The following is a 23527-nucleotide window of genomic DNA, read 5'->3' on the forward strand; positions in this document are numbered from 1 at the left end:
AAGTGAAAATATGTGTATTGTGACAACTACAGCAATAATTGCGAAACAATTTAACTTTTTATCTAAAGCTATGGGATAATTTATTTTAGTTTCGTGACCAGTACTATCTTTATACGTTTTGAACACGTTTGACTCGTAAAATTCGACTGATAAATACAAACAAATAGAACGTTCACGTATTTCCATCTCATCGTTAAATCCTTCCTTTTATGCACTGGCTGAAAACGTAACTGAAGAGATTGAAATGGCATTTCAAGAGATTGAAATGGCATTTTTTTTTTTTCAATTACGAACACGAATTGATCTGTTCGCAAACGATTTCACTGTCTAGTTTAATTAAACCTCGAGCAGAATTACACGCGATAATACAGAAGCTCGAAACGATATTTACCTTTGAGACCGCCTCAGGTAAAGCTGGTTCTCGTATTTCGCCGATATGATATTCCGCTGGTTGATGGATTCAAATTTAGTCTAAGCAAACATAACAGAAATCAAACTGCCACTAAACTAAGGCAACTATCACGCGATACTTGACCCACGATTCGCCATTAAAGGATTTTCCTAACCGTAAGTGCAAAATGGGTTTAAGCAACAAAAATGGAAAAACGCTTTCCTATGAAATTTTGTTATCAGCCTAAATTTAGAAATATTTAAACAATTTAAACTTGGTAACCGTTCCCTACAATTTTTACCAAATGACTGATATTTAAGTAGCAATTTTTAATTTTTAATATGAAGGAAAATTTAAATAATCCAAACTTAGTAACCTTTCCCTATAATTTTTACCAAATTACTGATATTTAAAGAGCAATTTTAAATTTTAAATATGAAAATAAATCCAGGAACAGTCCACCTCTGTATTACATTGTTATCATAATTAGAAAAAGTAGAAAAAAAATGTAGGACGGTATTTTTTAGCATGCCGCTTCTGTTATCGAAAGCACGGTGCATCGTAAACGAGGAAAACAGAGACTTCATGGAAAATTCGTGTCTGAATATAACGCGATAGGCGAGGGTCGGTCGAATAAAACTGGTACGAGTTGCGGAAACGGACGGATGCTGGTCTGTGCCTGAAAGCCGCAGAGCCCGGCCAAAAATGTTCTCTTACTTATATCGTGGCAATCCAACGGAGCGGAGTAATTTCTACTCGCGTCTCGAGAGAGATTTTCCCGCGTCGAATTTCTTTCGACGGAGACGAGTTTCAAGCGAGCCTCGTAATTGCATTTCCACGGAATCACCGGCACACCGTGGGACTCGAGTTATTATCGCCGGGAGGAATTTCGACGGCGACGTGGCCAGTAATCGGCGCGAGGAAAATGCTCGATTCAGCCTTCGAGTTTGCCGAAATTAAGCCAATTGTCGAACACGATTTCTCCGTGGATCTCCCTTGCTTTTTCCCATATAGTGTCGCAGCAAGGACGAAACGCTCACGATAATTCTCTTTCCGTCTGAGTATCACCGTGAATGGCGGGAATAATTAGGAATGATGAAGTGAAAATCATCTAGGATGAAATGTTTTTTGGATCCTTTTCTTTGGTATTAGGGTATTTGAGAGAAGAATTCTTGTAAATGATAGGATTCTTTCAGAGATGATTATTTTTTGTAATTTGTTCATAATCAAAAAGGAACAAAACAAACTCAGCAACAATCAAAGACTCTATCTTAATTTTTATATTGGTGTACACTCGCGATTAAATTAAACTTCCGCAGGAAAAATGGCTACATCCCAATGCAATTAAAAAAAAATAATAATATAAAAATTAGCAAAAATTGTATAATCTTTTATCCTTGCCCCAAACTTATGCAAACACCATACTAAATTAACTACATGAAACTCGTCTCAAGGGAACATAAAATCGCAATCATCAAACTTACCTAACCACAGTCCAGATGTATACACCTGGCCATCTACCCGAAGGTCGAAACACCTCACGAATTACCGCACACGAAACAGGGACAAAGTTCACGCGACCGAAAACTCAACTATTCACCCTGTCGTCTGGTTCTCAAGTTTCGAGCCTGATGCACGATATATTTCCCAGACATTCCGATTTTCCTCGGCAAGGAAATTATTTTTAACGAGGGAAAAGAGCGTCAACGACGCGAGATGAAACGTCACGACGACGTTGCACGAGGAATCCTTTGAATGTTTTCTGGCGAGGTTACCAAGGATCACGTCGTCTTGTTCGTCCGCTTTCGGTCGCTATTTGTCACGCTGACGTTTGCAAGCGCGCCGTGATCACGCAACGTGCCAGGTAATCGCACGAGAAGATGTAAAACGCATTCGTCAAGCTCCACGGACTTCCGTGTGAAATCCTTCGATAGATACTGCGACTGCTATCGACGCGGCTCGACGATAAAAATGACCAGCAACCTAACTGATAAATAGTAGACGTGGATCGTCCCACCCTCGACCAGGAAACATCATGAACCATGAAACTTTGCGATGAGAATTGGAAAAGGAACTTGTGTTATGATGATCAGATATTAGGATAAGAAGGTTCAAAGTCTAATCTTGATTTGTTGGAGAAAAATTATGAAGACGGATTAACATGCTGATTCCAGAAAATTATCGATGAATATTATTATCAATTTTGAAGGAAAGCGAAGATAATAAATAGGACATAATCGTAAGAGTCATAAAATATATAAAAAAACCATAAGAAAAACCTTAATCCATAAACCCCTGTATTTCTAATTAGCTCTATAAAAGAGTTAAACTCTGTTTTAACTAGGTTTTCATTTAAGAATTAATCATTTTTATGTAAAATCGTCAATTTATGCGAGTGACTCTAATAACTTGATCACTCACTGTAGCTCCATGGTAATAACAATTAATACCCAAAAATAACAATTAACAAGAAAATTTTTGCTCACAGCGATGAAACAGAATTGGAGATTGAGCAATCAAGAAAAATACAGAACCAGAGCAGATGTCCTGAAGATTCCCAGACCGAAGATCAGGTCCGGAGGACATTTATTCGAGGAGGGATTCGATCGGGAGGACCGGTGATTTCGGTGAAAGAGACAAGCAAAGTACGTGCAGGAATGTCCCGGTTACCTTGTCACAGGCACCGACTGTGTCTGTACCTCGGTCGTTGATTCAAGTCCAGCACTTAGCCCACTCTTATTGCCCTTTCAGTCGCTACCATTAGCCTTATACCATCGGATAGGCATCTTGTAATTTCTTGTATTCCCAAACAGCCGATCGCATCCCCGCCGCCACCCCATGCGACGTACCAATCGGACATTGAAGAACGACACCGACAAGCTTTACGATGTTCTTCTGCCTTACTCGAGACACGACATTTCGTGCTGCTTCTAATGTACGAACACGATCCACCGTGATGGTGGAAAAAGCGTCGCTCGAATGGCTTCTCTTGGCTGACAGGATAGATAGACATCTGTTTCTAACACTGAATCACTTTGCTACGTTGTATTCCAGGTTCTTATTCAATTACTTTATTTCAAGATCTTCATAGATATTTTCTACGTGATTTGCAAATTGAAAATATATAATTAAGGATAGGAAATCTTTTCATTGTAATCTGATTTAACCCTTTTAAAATGGGTTCTTTGAATGATAACTTCTATCAATTTTCTGACAAATTTATTTTTTCAATAAAAAACGTTTGAAACTTTGATTACCCTCTTTCCTGTTACGACTAAAAACTTGCTCCACCTTCTACCAATTACCTGATTAATTAATCCCCTTTCGATTAACTGGAATCCTCGTGGGTATTAACCACCGTCAGCTTCCAAACACTAATTACCCCCTCGTATCAAGCAATATCTCATTAGTAACGTTTATTCCTAATTATTTCGACGGGAACGGGAAGCCTCCATTAACTCGATTTTACAAACACAACCGAGACCATTTGCCAACAGATCAGGGGATTACGTGTGTCTCTAAATATGCTCCATGAATAGGGTTCAAAGGGAGACGCGGATGATATTCCGGCGGAAGGAAAAGCTAGGTGAAATTCGTAAACGTGTACCGAGCTGCAAATGGGCCGGTAGGCAGGGGTTGAAAACGGCAAACCTCCGTAGCGATGTACCTCGAGGGTGAATGAAAGGGTAAAGGGCGGTCAGCACGCCCTTGTAATGCGGTAACCCTTACGGTTGCTGCAGGATTACGTGGTGAAATGTTCCAGAGCCACCGTAATCCAATAATAGTCATCCCCTTCTCTCCCTTATGGGGTATACAGGCAAACCTTTGCTGATTCGAGTACTCCAGCGTCCAGTTTACTTTACTTCCGTCTCTTGACTACTATTCGCTCAAATGCTTTCATTTTTCTTTCCTTATCCCTTTCCTATCATCGTCAAACACGCTTTTCACCCATTACTATTTGCTTCGATCGTGATCGTGGTTTCCCGAGATATTTTCTTCCCTCGAACCCTTTCCTCTTGTCGGATTTTTACAAGTGCCATTGTTTCTCGAATTTCTGACCCTTCTAACGTTAGTGGTGGAATTTGAACATTTTTGAAGGTAGAAATTTTGTGAATTTCGCGGAGATAAATCTTTAGTAAGGTGAAAATTTCGTAGAAATAGAGGACGTATCGAGTTTCGCGTGTTGGAGATGAAATTGGTTGGATCGGCGGTGTTCGTTAACTCGCGTGTAAAATGGAATCGGTCCGAGGCGATAGCTCATAAAGTATGATTACGAATAGCCACTTAATCACGGGTTATCGAGCTCCGAAGTACTGGAGCAAATCCGCCACTTGGTCTGGACCAGTTGCCCTGCTTCTGTGTCGGCCATTAGATTTGTCCGTTGCAGTTCCAAACCTGATAGCCCATGATTAGCTTCTCTTAATAGCGTCTCTCTTTCTATAATTTACAACGTGTCCCGTGCAAGACGAGAGCAATTTTCACCAGAAACATTCAATTTTTCATCTCATTAACTCATTATCGTAAAATATCAATTCAAATTCTTGTAGCATTCATTGCTATTTAATTATGAATCACGAATCACAATGAAACTTTTAATATTTAATTTGGAAAGTTTTCATCACGTTAACCCATTGTCTTATAATATCAATTCAGATTCTCGTGGCATTCATTGTTATTTAATTATGAACCACGAATCACAATGAAACTTTTAATATTTAATTTAGAAACTGATAATTAATTAGCTTAATTATGAGAGCCATTGATTCCATAAAATATGTGAACGTTAAAGCATTAACATTATTATACTCTAAATATCGGTTCTCTATTGAAGGAGATTGAAAGCACGTTACGATGGAAAAGGTACCATAGGAGAGAAATGATTAATACAATATTTAATCCGTAATATCCACGGTGGATGAGAACCCTCTGCCACCGGTGATCAGATTGCAATCCCGGATTAAATTTATCCGCTTACGTAATTAACACCTATTTCGAGTGATTTAGGTACACACACAAGCCGATATCGCGAGCACCGGGTTTACTTTTAATGTAAACGCGACAGATCAATTGCCTACCGTAACGAGCTATCGTAATACATCCCGTTTTAAGCAATTAATTAAAATCACGTCACCTCATTGATCCTTCTAGCCTCTAACAGCGGGGCATAGATCAAACGTGACCTAGACAATAGCATTTCTATCAAAGTTAGCTCTATAAATATTTAAACGAGAATTAAATTTCTGTCCCTTTGCGTACCTAATTTTATTTCGAATTCTACAAAGGGATTGAATAATTATCATAAATACAGCGCGAAGGATAAAGGAGAATGTTAATTTCGCGAATTAATCGCGGGACAAGGTATAATCGCAGGAAGTCGTTTCCCGAGGTTCTTAACTCAGCTTCGACAACGAAATGAAATGCAAATTTAAACACGTTCCCGCGCGATTCTATCGACCCCGAGTCGACGGAAAGCCGGAGTAACAGAGACCTCGAAACACCTCGATCGAGAAAACTTTCACGACCACCGTGGAAATCGTTTGGAACGGTAATCCGGACAATCTACATTTATCAATCGGTGAGAAATCAAACTAGATTCGACAAAGTAACGCATTATACAATCACGAATGGATATTTTTATCCCGCATCAATTATTGATTTTGTGTGTTGTTGTTCATAAAAATAGCAGCTTGTTTTTAACACCTTTGCGAGAGGAAGGGCTGACCTGTTTATGCGAGCTTCTTTTAAAATTCAAGGTAATTAAGCTTTGATATTCAATTAAAATTTTAATAAATCCAAATTAATTTTTCTCTACCATTCCAAAGATCCATATTATTTAAAATTTTATCAACAACTGGGAAAATTTGTGTCAAATTTCAGAGTTCCTTTCACCTTCTAATCCGAAACTAATTGTCGTTCAATTACAAGTTAGCTGATAAAAGGTTGAAGCGAATTTCAAACGAGCCGCAACAACATGTGTGGGTTAGTTTTCCCGAGTTGTCCCTCTGCTCTCGTTTTATGTATCCCCTTAGACCGCTTGCAGCCGGAGGATATTAATATTCCAGTCAAAGAGGGAAGCTCGCGTGCCATGGGGTCACTATGGACTTCCACAGTCACGGTGGCCGATTGCCATCCTTGGAATATCCTGTGTGTCCCGGTGGAACGAAGCATCGTCGAATAACCGATGCAAACACACACAAATCCTCCTCTGCTGTCCAAAGATCGAAATTCTCGCAAGATTCAAAGTATCGTAAGCATAAATCCTAAGTCGAATCTGTTTTTCGATCTGCTTAGGCTTCTTGCAAAGGAAATGGGAATGGGGAATTTCCTATGAACGTGTTGTGCAACATTTAAGACCTATGGGAACCAACGAGTTCGGAACAGACATTTTCCATTCACTTTTTCTATCTTTAGTCTCATACAATCATTTTTTAGCAAGGAAACTATATCATCAACTGTAAACTCTATAAACTTTCAATCAAAATATTTTTTTAAATTCCAATTATAATTTCAGACCTACTTAAATATATTAGATATGCAAATTAATTTGGTACTTTTCCTTTTCTTTAAATTGAAGATTTATTTCTTAATAGTCATAGTAACTTTAATTATTGGAATAATCGTTATCGTGTTTGAATTCTCGTGCCACTTTTCAATTCCACAGCAACGCGGGAAAGTATTCAAATTTAAATTAGCGATTAAGAAGACGTAATACTAAAGACACTGAATTAATTTGCACACCTAATAAATACAAAACACTATGTATATTAAGTTTATACTTTTCGTTTAAAATAAATAGCAAAAATTTAATTGGAAATAAATGTTCAAATAGAGATACTCTTTGAAGGCTTAGATAACATTTACACATTTTATTCAATGATTTATTTGGAACATTGGAATTTACAGTGAGGATGTGCCATCTCTGAAAGATTCCAGGTCACAGTGAAAGAACCTGTTTCCAACGAACGGAGATACGAGTTTTGCGAGGACTCTCGCGGAAAAGCTGATCACCACCGACAGTCGGTAAGATCTCCGCGAGGAAGCACGCGTCCTGGAAGCTCCTGCGATACGAATTCCACGGACAGGATCGGAAAGCGAAAGTTGAAACGAACGATACGTGATGTATATCGACAACGAGCGCCACCTTCGAGGATCGATCTTTCGACAAAGACCTAACGTGGAGTTTGTCTCCATCAGTGAAAGTGTTTCAGAAACTTCCGGTCGCTGATAAGGAAAATTCTTTCCCCAATTTTCTTTTTTAATTTTGTATTATTTTTAATTTTATCTAATCCGCATTATCTTCATTTTAAAAGAATTTCGAGCCAAAAATATGCAGAATTGCAAATGTCACGAATGTTCCGAATTGCTAATTAAAAAAATAATCATGCTTGAAAATATCGCATCGGCACGAACGCGTTTTAGTGGACGGCGGTCGATGCACTAACCGAGGGAAATAAATGAATGACATCGGCATAATTGTGCGGTCGAGATTTCGGTTTCCAACATATTCATAGCTGACAGCAACATAATAATCCAGGGCTGAATGGACTCTGCGGATTCGGGCAGTTATTTTCGCGGTAACCGCTCGGCATGGATTCAGATCGCGTTGCGGTTCACTCTAATTATCCCTCGTAATATGATTTAACGACAGTTAATCTGTGTATAATTCCCGCGGTACCGGTGATCACTGTAAAGTGACTGGAATGTGGTAAAATTAAGCAAACGATAAGGGACTTGAGTGGGCGGTCCAACGATACTTTCTTTAACCCTTATTTGTCTAAAATAAGAAAAAATTAAAAAACTTAAAATGTTGTGTACTTTTAATGATATTAACACTATATTTACCAGAGAGGTCCAAATTAACGACAGGTTTCTGTAACTTTTTCTTAACTTTTCTTAATTTTTGTGGGGATAAAGAATTATTGTACATACTGGTTTAAGTTTCAGTCTTTTCTATTTTATTTTCAGTTACAAATTTAGTGCTTATTGAACACCGGTAGTTTTAGTGTTAAAGCGAGTTGAAGAGTTTTCCATTTCAAATTTGTTGGATTTATCGGAGTATAGAGGGAAAAATAATCTATTATTATTCTTAGAATGCCTAACCAATACTCTTCTCAGTAATCCTACCCTCAGTTTTAAATTTTGTTTATGGGATTCATCCAAAGAGTTAGTCAAGTTGCATCTTTAGCATGTGAAAGACGTGCCTTCCCTATGTTAAAAAGTATCAAATAAAACTTTATTATATACATATTATAAACCCATATCCAATAAAATTAATTTTCCAAAATCATATTGAAAGAGCATGGATTATAATATATTAAGTTTCATAATAGGTATATAAATAATATCTTTTTCCCAGAAATATCTATAACAAGTTACAATTTAACAAGGAGTCATGTTTCATTCGAAATCGATCCATTTCACCTGTAACTTCCAGCTGAACATGATCATGAGCTCACGATAAACCACAAACTTTGTCACCGCAGAGCAAGAGACCGGCTACACTTCTACATTGATAAACTAGACCCGGGAGAGAAATGGCGACAAATTAGAAAATTAATCGCTACACTCGATCAATGTGCTCGGACTCGAAGTTCAATAAAATCGTATCATGTACCCTATTAACCTCTCACGATCCATCCATTATGCACCATGCTCGCGTAACGAATACTTCATTTGTTTACTTTGATTACCAAACCGAGGCTATTGTTACTCTTATTCTATAAAAATATTCTATAAAAACTAAAATTTCATTTACACGCTAGCAGGGGTGAATTAAAATTTTTAGGGCTCAGGGCTATCAACCCTTAGAAAGCCCTCCATGGGAAAATTGAAATTTATTCTAAATAAAATTAAATAGCATTTAATCGTAGTAGTAACAAAAGATTTCATTCAATGTTTTTTTAGTAAATGGGAGGGTTACAATGGGACCCGGGGCTACAGACTCCCTTAAACCTTCCCCCCATAATCCGACGCTGCAGACGATAATGCATCACTTTTCCCACGTAAAAGACTATCAAAACTTATTTCGTACTCGAAAAGTCCATAGCTCCACGGTTCGAAATAAAAAGAAGATTTCTAATTTCAGAACAAACAATTTCTGATCCCGGTTCGTTCGCTTTCGCCACGATTCCACTTACTCCACGATCTCCGCACGAAGGTAATCTTCGAGCGTAATGTTCTTAACCACAAATCTGCTAGAGATAAATATTATCCTCGAGAGTCGGGGCTTCCGTGAAAAATGAGGGCTTTCTCTACATAACAATATCCCAGCCGCGGAATACCAGACGCGTTAAAGAAGATTCTCCGCTAACCGGCCTCTCGGCGAGAAACCAGAAAAATGCGAAATTCCTCGGCCAGACATCGGCCAAGAAAGTATACAAGAACGAGGACCAGCCTATTAGGTGGTCACGGGATATCGAAAAGGTTTATTTGCATGATTTAAAACTACGAATATTGCGAATAACGAACGACGATACGGAGTTCGCTTTTACGTTTGCTATTTTTGATTCGAAACACAGCTATAAATGTAGACAGTATCCAAACATTATCCCCCATTTGACATCAAAAGCTTACTCACTATTCTTGATATTAAAGCTCTATTCACAATGCAACAGCCTTGTTCTCTGTCGAGATACCTAAATTTTATTTGAAATACTTGGAAACAAAAATAGATCTAACGAATGAAATTTCACGAAGTCTGTTCGCTAACGATCGCCTGTTCATCGAAGCTACAATTTCCAACAAGAATCGGCAAGCAATCACCATCGGACATCGAATATCCTAAAATAAAGAGAATAAAGCGATCGACATCAGTTATTCCTGGCAGTGAAAGCTGCAAAAATCGTCATAGCTTATCCTCTTTGCTTGTTCCCATTGTCGGAGATCGTCGTCCTCCTATAACGCGCAGGAGGACCGATAAATCCGCAAACAAAAGTGGATTATGACTGTTTCGCACGGGCACACACACCTTTCATACCGTGCACCGAGTGCCGATTGCTCGCGCATTCGAAGCGTATCGAACAAATTTGAATATCGAGCGTTTCGTCGCACGAGTTATTACGTTCACCCTCTACCCCGTTCGTTTCTTTTCAACCCCGCCACCGTCATCACCGATGCAAGCTCTGTGTAAGCGTCTACCCCTCGCTTCTTTATTTTTCCCTTTTTAATATCCCCGCTTTCGATCGTTGCCGTTTTGCCGGCCTGACGGCGACGGACAAACAATCGGCGCGAAGTAAATAGCTGACTGGGAAACATTTCGCCGGATTTCGTATTAACGAGCCGCGTTTTAATCACTTTGCCCGCGATTATTTCCATCCACGATTTCAACGGGAGCGACCAAATTTTACCATGCGATTAATTAGTCTGACACCTTAATTAGCGATCAATAACGACCTGTAGTCTCATCGACACCTTCGTCGTCGATATAGGAATTTTTGGTCGCTCCGGAGTTAAACAAAAATTAATTTTTAAACGCGCCAATAAGTCAAGAATCAATAGAGCGAGCATTTTTTAATTACAAATTAAGCAACTGAAGTTAATGATCCATAATTGGAAAACAAACTGAACGGGTTAAACAATGCATCGAGTTACGAACAGTTTTTTTTTCGCGTCGCTTTCGTTAACGAGTGCATAATTATTGTTTCGACAAACGTTTACGAATAGAGCCGACCAATTCACTTCTCGCGCCCTTATGCAAAAAAGTTCATTAGCAGCGGCGGAATAATTGGGTAACGAAGGGTTACAGGTTTTTCTGCTGGGAACAAATATCGTTAACCGTAATTCTCCCATCGAATTCTCATGAATATCGCGTTTGCGTGAAATGTCAGTGAAAGAAACAAAAGAAGGGTAGGGCAAGGAAGAAACGCTTAATTAAATGCAAATATTCTACAAGCATATTGTTTCATCAATTTGATGCTTTATGTGTTCTACATTTTTGAATATATTTATTCGATGATTCTGGGGTGTTTTTGAACTCGAACATATTTTTCAAAGATAACAAAAATCATAAAATACAAAGAAAAAGAAACGTCCAACTCCAAGATGCATTTCATCCAAGTTAGAACCGCTTGTTTGCGAACATTCGCGTTTCAACACGAAGAAAGAAAGAACTTTGAAACGGTATAGAAACAAAGAATACGCAAAGAAAATATCTCCACGATTCGTTCCGACCGCGAAAATTTGAATAGAGTGCACCGGGTTGATCCTGCATATATGCACTCGATTCCCGAGTTCCTTTCTCCCGAATCCCGCGCATGGCGTTCCATCTCTCAAGTCCACACGGCGCCACGCTCGATCCCACGAAATGATTACAAACGACCGAGGATAACGTCCAATAAAACGTCTACATCTCGTGTTCCGTACACGTAGAAACGATACACTGGCGAAAAGGGAGCCGATATCGGTTGATACGCGAATATTTACGTGTCTTTTATCACAGTGTTGGTCGTTCGACAGCTTCAACAGATAGGAAAGTATCGTAGAAAGTATTAAAATCGCAGTGATATCGTCGACGATCAATTTTGATAGACACGTGCGACACACGAGATTCGTCTATGCTTCAATTTATTTCACATAAACGATACAGAAGTGGATTTTACTTTGCATGGAGATTTGACGAATATTTATTTACAAGATCGCGTTGTACGATAATTTTTCTCGTATAACGCGAATATGTAATGTGAAGTAACACGTTTGGAATGATTATTGTCATGGCAACTTTTATTTTCTACGTTTTATCAAATTGGAAATTTCCTATTTCCTAAATTCCTTTATCAAATGTAAGAAATAAGCATTGTCTTAGGGTTTTATTGAAATGAAATAGTATTAAACACTCTGTTAGTAACTCGATATTGACGTTCGCAATACAACTCGCAATCATGACCTCTCAAACTCTCGGCTTGCCAGACTCTGGACCCCTAGGCCGAAAAACCTTCCCTCTAGGTCTCTAGGGCCACCCTCGCTCACACACACACCGCACCTCACTTGGCCCCTCTCGACACCGTCTATCGATTCTTCGGCGCCGTCATTTAAACTTTAGCCTAAATAAGCCCTAAACAGTCTCACTCGCATTCACTCAGCTCTAAACACTCGTCATTCGCACCATGCACTCATCCTACCTGCGCGACCACCCAGTTCACGCACCTACGCTACAATAATTTTTTTAGAAAATAAGTGAAATATGTACGCGTTGTACGAGGAATATTTTCAAAGTTTCTGCCATTTCGTGATCGAAGGCAGGAAGGAGTCGCGTGCCAGGACGGGGCACCATCGAATCGAGGCCGAATAATTGGAAAGGCAAGGCGAGAGAGGATACTCAGGATGCGTGGCACGCAAACTCGATTCGACATCGACGAGAGCATGTGCCACGTATGCCTGACCTAGCCGGCAGCACGACGGCGGCACCGTTAACCGCACGGTGCCGTGAACTTTTGCCGCGAGTAACGTGAGTGCAATCTAATTTCGAGCGAGGAACCGAGCAGCCGTTCACCGACTGCACGCTTGCATGCGCTAAAAGCACCACGTTACAACAGCCAACCTATTTCGACACAAGTACCCACACCTTTCGCTCTGGCTATCATTCGTTTGTCTTGAATAATTGGACGGAATAATTAATTCCTCTACACCTTGACACGTACCATTTTATTCTCGTAACGCGTTGAATAGCACAATGGAAACAACTGCATCTAGTGAGACAAAGTATTTTATTATATATATATTTTATTTTTAAATGTAGATAAAATGTACAGAGCTCGTTCAAGATAAAAAGTCACTGCGTGACGAAATACGCGAACGAAACTGAATGCGACAAAGACATGGATATCGAATATCGTTGTGTCTCATTCTGTCGTGTTTACGGGGTTGAATTGAATTGAATGGAATGAAATGGAATGATGTTTCCCCTAAGAAAGATTGGAATGGCATATCCCAGTTTTCCATAATTGGGGTGATGCTTCTAGGGACTTCTTCAATCCCCCGTTGCCCCTTTACTGCCCAACGAATGCTACTGTCAGATAAGGGTTGAATTGATTGTGGCCGAACTCCTTCCCATTAGTGACTTTACATGGTATCCGATTTTTTTGGCAAATATTTCTACAAGATTTCGTAAACTATAGATTTGGGCAGTGTGTTTGCCATTGCTTTTATTCCTAAACCATGGTTCACAAAATAGTAGAAATATTCGCCAAAAAATTTGGAAACTGTGTGAAATCGGCCACAATCATTTAAGCCCAGTGTAATTAATATAATATTAACACTGGTTGAAATTTTCATTAATTTATTTTCTCTCCAAGTTCAAGCTATGTATAATATTCTGTTCCAAATATGCATTTCTCGCGAGCGCAAGTATACACCAGTTACCTACTAATTTTCTTATGGTTTGAAAGAAATGAAGGGTTTCTAATGCGTGGAAGCATTACAAAGAATAAGAAAGGTTATCCGACAGAAAAATTTCTCCAATATTTGTCACTTAATTATTTCTACGAATTTTAGAAAGATTATACAATCGTTCTTACAAGTATAAACGATAGTAACCACTGAAAACATCAAGCAATGGAAATTTGAATACCAGAACCTACTAAATAGGTATAGAAAAAAAAGGAGTATATAAATACATCGGAAAAATACGTAAACCAATTTAAAAATATCAAAGACCAAACGATTCAGTCACGCTTTTTACGGTTTCGTTTTCCACTGAAAATAAACACTCCATGAGCAAGGTGAAAAGGCAAATTGATTCGTGCGATCGAACGCTGGAATATGCATTTACGCTACGGTGTATGCACTACCGATACTATTTGATAGCAATAAAAACACTAACACGAGTGAACGATTCAACTGGGAGAAATACGTATAAATTGAACAATTCTTCCCAATTTTAGTATTAAATACAAATCTAGTTTAACGCAGAGACTAAGACATTTCTCTAAGACAGTTTAACACTCATAGATTGCCGTAGTTCCTGGAATAAACAACTTGTTCATCCTTATGTTCATTAGAATACCGAGTCTATCCAGATGGTTGAAAAGGATCGAACGTAACTCGATTAAGCCACCTGAATTTCTATTCTATTGTTTCGCAAAATATGTTGAATATTCAAGGAAGTAAACCGAATGTAAATACAATTGAATTGGCCGAATATTGGGGCTGTAATTTTGTAGCACACCGTCGCGATTGAAAACGTGTTGCCAATTAAATGGAAGTTGAATCAATTGCGCCGGTGACCGAACGAAATGGGAATAATTTGAACGAAATATAATTCTTGATGGTCGTTGCTATTCTTTTCGAATCGACCTTCTGCGTCATTATTTTTCAGACATCCCATTGATCGCCCATTTTCAATTACTCTCCCTAGTAATTCACCCCATCGACGCGTGAAACGCAACGGAACGCGCCGTTTCGATCGGCGATTAGAATGCGTGCATGATTAGCGTCATAAAGTTTTCACGGGGCCAGTTTAATTCCAACGAGCGGAAACGGGGAATCGAAATCGATGCACACCGGGATGGATTCGATCCCGCAGTTTACATGTAACCGATTAAACTGTACCGAGTGCGGGGCTCAGCCGGCCTGAAAACCGGATATACATTTCTACGGAGAATTCCGCTGCTGTTTCAGCGCCACGTCGAATCGCTAACCAACACGATTTTGCAGTTGCAATTGCAGTCGCACCCTTCCCCGATGTTCGTCAAACGAACCGACTGTTACAATTCTGTAAATTTTCAATCATTCCTAACAATTTCTATTTCGTTCTCCTGCCAAATAGTGCAAGGTTGCACTGGAAAAATTAATTTTTGGTATTATTTCGGCAGAGTGGGACACAAACAATATATTGTAGGGCATCGGAGACGACGAAGTATTTTGACAGTATTTTTCATTTAATTATTGTTATTATTATTACTCCAATCATTGAACGACTAATTATTAATTAATTAATTAAATACTGAGATAATTAAATTTATTTGAAAGTATTTGTTTATTTTTAATTATTCCTAATCGGATTAGAGAATTTTCGAGTTTCTTTAATCCGTAGATAATGACAGCACAAACTATAGCACATACCACTACAATATTTTGCTTCTGTCCCACTCTGCCGAAATAATACGAAATATTCAATTAAAATTAAAAAATGCATCGAATTAATTAAGGTACCTAATATTAAGTAGACGTTTTGCTTCGATTCATCGTGTAGATTATAGTTGCCTAAAGCGAACCATCTTTCTTACAGAGGTTACAATGCATTACTACAATAGTTTCTGATATCACGAACTGCAGCAGAGTTCGAACGTTTAATCAAACCGACGAATTAATAAACTTGGCGCGAAGTAACTGCTACTGACGCCAGCCAAGTACCAACTCCATAGGTTTTATACGTGTATAATATAGCGTTTAATAGAGAGAGATTGACCTCAGGCCCTCGATTACTATACGACCGAATCAAATGCAGTAAGAGATTAAACACCGAAGCAGAAAGTTTCTTGGCAAACAGAATATTGGGAAATAAAGATGTAACATATTCCAATTTTCCCTACAAGGGCCTTTTCGATATTTATGTTTCCAGCATCAGGCCCTCATTAAGAAAATCCTCACACATCGTCCCATTTCCTTTTTCCTCACAGCTGGACCACCCCATGTCCTAAAAACCTCTCTCTCTATCCTTTTATCCAGGAAACTCGCCCTATAAAAAGGGAACTCGAAGGAGACACGATCAGTTCTCCTCGTAACGTCAGACTTACTCGTACAGTGAGAGGAACTAGTCACGTTCTTAGATGAAAAGTCGCGATTTTCGGAAATTTTAATTACTTATAACTTTTAAATGCGTTGATCGATCTCGATGAAATTTTGAGCATACACATAACTTATCTAAATCTACGAAAGATATATTTTAAATTTTCATTATAGACTCACATAGAAAAGTTGAAAAATTACTAATCACTATTTTTTTCACGATTTCAACAAATTGTAATTTTTTAAAACGATGAAAGTACATATTTTAATGAATTAATTTTTATAGCTTCTCAAAAAACCTCAAGTCTACTCACTTTTGCCTCTCACTGTACGTATTTTCTAAGTTTGTATAGATTGTCATAAGAATAAACTGATTTAAAAAAGGAACTAAATTCGTTTCGAGTGATTCCGACGACAGTACGAATCGGTGATCGTATGTGACCAGGTGTGAATAAATATAAGAAAACAAGAGCATCGTGAGGGGGAAAAGAAAAAAGTCGGCAGTTGTGCGAGAGTATCGAGAGAGTAGAGTTGTTAGTAAAGAATTGTGCGAGAGAACCGTGAGCGAAGAGTTGTATTCTGTTTCTTTTCCATATTAAATATTCTTGTTAAAATAACTAAAAATAAATCCCTGTTCACTAAAAATCCCTACAATATACTTCGATTTTGTTTGCAGATGTAAGATCCCAATTGTCATTAGCGAAGCATCAAAGGTTTCGTCAACAATTACATTAGATGCCTCGGGAATTTCTGGCCGATTACGAACGCGCTCGCACGTACAGACGTTCGCGTATTACCGCGGATAGAACAATTCCGACAAGTGATGAACAAACGGCCGCAATCAGAGATAGAAGGAACAAAGCTAAACGCGGACGTGGTTTCGCATTAGCGAGCACAGAGCCGATTAAATTTGATTGCCGACGAAAAAACTTTCAGATTGAAATCACGCGAATCTGCCCGCGGCTGATTAACCGGCGGAAAATATTATTCACGCGACCGAACGGATTCACCTGAAACGCTATTGTTTGAAAAAACAAACAATATTTTCCATGCGTTCACTCGGAATTGCTTTAAACGTGCAAATTCAGAGTTCACCTGAGTTAGCTATTGTTCCAGGAAAGATAGGAGTAATTAAATTGTGACTTAAAATATCTGACCTAATATCTGAGGAATTCTATAACGCTTCAAAATTATTAAGTTTTATAGAAAAAAGTCCATTTGTTAATTTTCCAAAAATTGAATCCTATAGAATATAATGGTCTAACAATGCAATTGGGAATTTCTACAAATCTTTTTTAAAAATCTGAAAATTTTAATATCCCAACGTTTGTCTCTGTCCAAAAAAAAGGCAAATATTTTCGTTTTCATCGTATACAAAAATCAACTCCCCGTGACACGCAGAATCGTATAATAGTTTTAAAACGTAGAAAAAAAAACACCTTTCCTGTTCCCATTACCGACACACCGATTGAATTGGACGAATTGGAAACGCGCCATCAATTTCGTCGAGCGAATACAAACGTTCACTGTGCACAGCCGGGGAAAAAGGAGAAAAAAAAAAGACAAATTCTGCGAGTGACCGACCGCGATGCACATTCCATGCATCAATGATCAACGGCATTTCGTGATACGGGAATATTAAAAAATGACGGAAAAGCCGGGGACCTCTTTCATCCGCGCACGGTTTGAAACATTTAATAAACCGATAAATAGATAATGACACGGCGAACCGTTCACGAGCCTTCGAAAATGAGCACACGCTTGGAAATTCGATGAATATGCTGATCGATGAACGGCAATATCGCGATTGAAAATCGTCCACGAAAATTTGCTCGTTAACCACTTCGGCCAGATGCTTCTCACGGTCCAACGAGAAATTTCATTCCGCATAAAACTGTCCTACCGTTCGAAGTATGTACATAAATGTTTATATCTTAATTCTTTCAAACGCCTAGAGTTAAAAATTGCAATAAATAGTAAATTTAGAAATTTAGTACAAATTTTCATTCAAAAAATTGCATATGTTTAAAAAATTGCAAACTCACAATAGTCGTTTAACACTAGAATAGGAAATTAAATAATAACCGTAACCGCACCTTTGACCCTTCTTACATCAATAAAAATACCTCGATAAAATTTATAATTTAAAATAAGAAACTTGAAACCATTAGTTCTGACTGGTTTGATAGTTCCAGTGGTAAATTTGTATTGAAAAGATTACAGAATGTTTAATTTACTAGCTGATATCGCGTGTTTCAAGTTGAAAAAATGGCTATCAATGACAAAGTCACGATAGTGGTAAAAATTTTTATTTATAAGATATCGCGTCGAAAAGATTACGCGTGTTTCAAATTGAAAAAATTGCTATCAATGGCAAATAGTTCGTCTCACTATAATAATAAAAATTTTTATTTATAAGATTACAGAATACTCTATTACCCAGTAGGAGTTAATACAGTTTTCAAAACATAAAATATAATAAGTAATAAATTTATGAACCATAATCATCTAAATTTCAATTGTATAGGAGTTTACTGAATATCCCACTAGTATTATTCCTCCTAACTGAATATCGCATAAAGTATCATGAAAATAATTTGTAATCTCCGCTCCATTAAACAGCGACATCAATAATACGAAATGCAATCAACGAAATTTTCAGCAAAGACCTAGCCTCCTGCGGAAATTTTCCGTTTCACAGAGATTTCAAAAATCGTGTTCAAAGCTTTCCCGTTAACTAGAAATCGAGGATAACACGGGGTCGGCTATGTTTTCCATTTTCCAACGAAATTTCAACAGTTTCCGATTCCAGATCGACTCTGTCCTATCCCCCTCCTGTTGCTACGGTTACATTTGCGTATAAATGAGAATACAGTATGCACATTCATAGATATTCCGATTAATAGCGTTCTCTGTGGCACGTGCGAGTAAATCAGTGCCGAACGAACACCCGGTTCCGACGTAATTTCGATTTTCACCCAATAAAAATGAAATTGTTGGAAAATCGAGAGATACAATTAACCGGACCGGGTGAATTAAACACTAAACGAAAACCGTTGCTGCAGTTGAAACGGTCTGTGATCAACTTTTCGTCGTAAAATACAGACGAAACAAATTATACTGCTGTTCGTATATAATTGTTGTTCATTTTCAAACAACCTTTTTAAACGCGAAAATACGAATATTAAAATATTACGATTCTTGGTTTTTTCATTGGTTTGCTTCTGTTATTTTATAGAAGGTGTACGATAAATTCGAATTCGCGATATTTCGTTTGAATGTTTATATTAATAACAACTTATCTAATGATATTTACATACACTTAATTAACATACACGCTACTACTTTGCACGCAAGATAAAAATAAACAGAATTACACGTTATATAATTTGTGCATATACACTTCCATCCATAAGAATCCGGATACTCTCTAAAACAAAATACTAGAACGTGACTAGTTTCGTTCTTATTGCTAGATGAAAAGTCGTGATTTTCGGAAATTTTAATTACTTGAAACTTCTAAGTGCATTTTCAACATACACATAACACACTTCAATTTACAAATGTCATATTTTAAATTTTCATTACAGGCTCACACAAAAAAGTTGAAAAATTCCCATTCACTATTCTTTCTCACGATTTCAACAGATTGTAATGTTTTAAAACGACAAAAGCACATATCCTAGTAAATTAATTCATATAGCTTCTTGAAAAACCTCAAGTCATTTGCTCCAATTTAAAAAAAAGTATTCTGTTTTAGAGAGTGTCCGGATACTTATGGACGAAAGTGTGTATCGCTATAAAATTTTCAATAAAATGGATAGGAAAAACTTACCTCTTTCACCTTGTCCCTCCGTTCCCTGGCGATGGGGTCCTTGTCCTCTCCGCCCACCGTCAAAGGAAGCCTATCCGCTGGTGCGGGTGGCACCGTCTCCAAAACTTCATCCTTCCCGTGAAGGACCAACGAGGACGCACTACTAACACGCACACGCGTTTCACCACCGTTCACTTCCGGCTTTTCCAGAGTTTTTTGTTGCTGGTATTCTTCGTCGATTTTCGCCTGAAATCCGGTCAAATAGAATCGCGGTTCGAAATTATTATCAGACAACGGTGAGTCGAATAACTTTCTCGCGAACTCAAATTACTCGTCAATTCGGTCTCTCGAGGAACCATCGAATCATCGTATAAATAACAAATCATCGTTAGTAATTACAAATAAAACAAAGGATTAGATTCGTTTAAAATTCGTCTGAAACGAACCGACTACTTCGGGCACACGCACACGACTGAAAGGCAATGTTATGAACGACCTGTCCTGTGCGCGTTTAGAATCGTCCTGCTCGGCTCGACATTCGCAAATTTGTTTTGAAACGAAGAGCCATGGCGTTCCTGTTTTCAAAACACCGGCTGCCGTACACGCGAAGCAGAGCGAGAAACAGAATGATGAAACGGTGTTTACTTTTATAATTGTGGAATTTAACTGGTATACAGAGTTGAATGGGATACTCAATTTGAATGGAAATGAAAAATTTAAACACCTCAGAATAATATGGAATTTTACACGTTTCTATGAAATGATATTAGACTATGGGCGTTTATGCAAATGCATATTTTTATAATAAATATATCAAGAATTGGAACCTAGAGATATATGAAAATATATTTTTCATTTCAAATAGATCAAACAGTACACAATTTATAATTGTATAAATAAAATAATGTACTGTACAGGGCTGGATAAATTATTACTAGAGAAACAATACAGGAACAAGGGGAAACTTCACATGTTTCGCCCTGTCCCTACATTTTGATCCTCAAATAGATTGATCCTAGTCAACACCATTCGATCTAGTTGACACGCAATTAGATATGTCAATAATATGCGACGATCGAGAATGCGTGTACATACATACATAGAGATACGACTAATCCGTTTCAACTGTGACCAATTGTAACCGCATTCTTTTCCTTCATCATTATCTAATTGTCAGCTCTGCACAGTACACATAACGTTATTCTAAAGAAAAGAAACATGGGTATTCGATTAATGATGCAAGATTCCAGAGAAAAGAAACTTTCATTGTTAGAAAACAAAATTATCTCGTTGAGAATCCATTCTCAGCAATTATGAAATTGAATAACCAGTTAATTATTCAAGGTTCTGAATGCTCGAGGCTGGAAAGGTCAGTAACACGGTCTCGAAAACATTCTCATTTACTCGACAAATGGTTCCATTCAATTCGAAACATTTCCACGCTTGCAGTACGATTTTTCAACGATACAACCGATCCCGTCAGATATCCATTTTCCACTCTACTTCCGTTCGACCTCCGTTACACGCGGTTTTATACAAAATCCACGTAGGGTTCAACGAGATCTCGACTAGTCCCGACTTCTTTAGGGAAATCAAATTTTCCTCCGGTCCACTCGAGAGACCCGAGTGCAACGTATTTATCCGAACACCGCCATCTGAATGCAATCTCGACTCGACAAAAATGCGCTTCTTTCGCTTCGTTCCCCCGAACAAGCGACACTCTCGACCACCCATAGCCACTGCTATTGTGAAACGGGAAATAACATTTCATTTTTCGGGAATAACGATTAAACCCCTTTGGTGAAAGTATATTGCACGAAAATTGCATTTTGGCGAATAATTTGAATTTAAATTTTAGCTCATATCACGAGAATTGCAGTTCGTAGAATAATTGAAATTTTACCTATAACCTTAATTTTAATTGCAATTTTCAATTATTATAACCTTAATTTTAATTGCAATTTTCAATTATTTTAGGTTGAATAATATAGAAATTCGATAAATTGTAACGAAACTTGTGAAATTTTTATGCTACAATTATCTTTAATTACTTGTACCCAGTTCTTTTTATCATTAATTTCGAAATCGTTATCGTTAATACACAATGACTCTACTAATTGTAATTACACATTTTTATTTGTAAATTATATGTGATAACCTAACCGCACCTAATTGCTCCAATTGGTAATTAATAACACAGCCATTAAGTAACCCATACTTAATACTTTAATTACCAATTAGTGTTCTTAACCAGATCAATTAACACATCTGTTCCGAGTTTATGATCGCTATAAAAATGTTCATTTAAAAACCTTCGACTTTCTAACGTCTAACTTTCTATTTCAAATAATGATTGATAATGCAATACTCGAAATCATTTTTCTATTTCTCGCTTCTGGTTTAATTAAATTTTATCTTAATGCTGTGACTAATCAGAATGGATTGTACACTGACTACGGTATCACGACACTGCAATAATAAAATTTAAATTCGATATCTTGTTTGATAACAACTGCACGACAGAGGCAGTGGATTGTATCGAGTTCGAATAAAACTATTTCGCAGCTCGTTTTATCTCATCAACTTATGTTATGTTCAGCAGAACGGAAACACAATATGTACTATGATAATATTCGTGTAATTAATTATTCAATATCTACTTCTTACTTTGCTTATCAAATTTGCGCAACTCCGATAAGTTTGAAAGCAGAAAATACAAATTCTTCTGTCAGAAAATAAAAACGTATGAAAATGTTGAGCAAAAGTTTGCTATATAAGATAAATCATGCAAAGTGTAAAATAAAAATCTTAAGAATCGAATGAATTAATTTAAATAATTAGCGATTGTTGAAGTTTCAAACAATTCAAGATAACAGAATGAATTGCAAAAATAGATTAACGTAAAAAAATATCTCATTCGCGTACTCGTTTCATTGATACAATTATTTCCGATTAAATGACCCGTACGAAAACATCTTGCGTCTCGTTACAACTCTTTCAATCGCAGGCCAGCTGGCCCCACATTTGATTCGATTAATCCAGTTCGCTAAATCGTGATTGATTATTGCACACAGGGCCAGATTATGCAAACTATGTTCAACAATTGACGTGTATTAATCGTAACATGTGGATCGCGGATCAATCGACATTTTGTACCTTCGACACTTTCAGCGAACGATTTGATTAAACTATACACCTCGATAAGTTTATTTTGGCAAGTGTTCTCGTTAAAATTTCATTCCCTCAGCGACAGGGCGTTAATCTTATCGATTGTTTTGCTGAAAAATCGAAGATAAAAGGAGCTGTGATTTGTTGCAGTTATTTAGCAGTGACGTTACACGTACGTCATTCAAGGTGATAAAATTGTGAATCAAGGAATTTTCAAGCTAAAATTATTGAAATAATCATTTCAACGTTAGCGATAACTTGTTAGCGAAAATAATGGAAATTAAGTGTAGCGTTAAACATTCGCGAGTGTGAGTTTGCGAGGCAATTGAATGTGAATTGTCGATAAATTGTATTATTTCACGGGTATCAAGGGGCGTTGACGTCGAATAAACGCGAAAACGATTTGATTCACGAGCGTTCCCTATCGGTTC

At 37.6% G+C, this 23527-nt stretch overlaps 1 protein-coding gene and 1 long non-coding RNA gene across 2 annotated transcripts in view; one reads left to right on the forward strand and one right to left on the reverse strand.

Moving 5' to 3' along the window:
* The window catches only part of alpha-Man-Ia (alpha-Mannosidase class I a), a 350946-nt gene that overhangs the window by 325144 nt on the left and 2275 nt on the right, over nt 1–23527 (reverse strand). Inside the window, exon 2 of the mRNA XM_034318322.2 lies at nt 19950–20174. Within this exon, the coding sequence (XP_034174213.1) occupies nt 19950–20174 (225 nt within the window). The remainder of the gene's footprint in view (nt 1–19949; nt 20175–23527) is intronic.
* Nucleotides 5763–6447, forward strand: LOC117601509 (uncharacterized). The gene is made up of 3 exons (XR_004580731.2): nt 5763–5966; nt 6075–6144; nt 6269–6447. It is a non-coding gene; the product is annotated as an uncharacterized LOC117601509 (long non-coding RNA).

The sequence above is a fragment of the Osmia lignaria genome, chromosome 6 (assembly GCF_051020975.1).
Source record: "Osmia lignaria lignaria isolate PbOS001 chromosome 6, iyOsmLign1, whole genome shotgun sequence".
Lineage (NCBI taxonomy): Eukaryota > Metazoa > Arthropoda > Insecta > Hymenoptera > Megachilidae > Osmia > Osmia lignaria.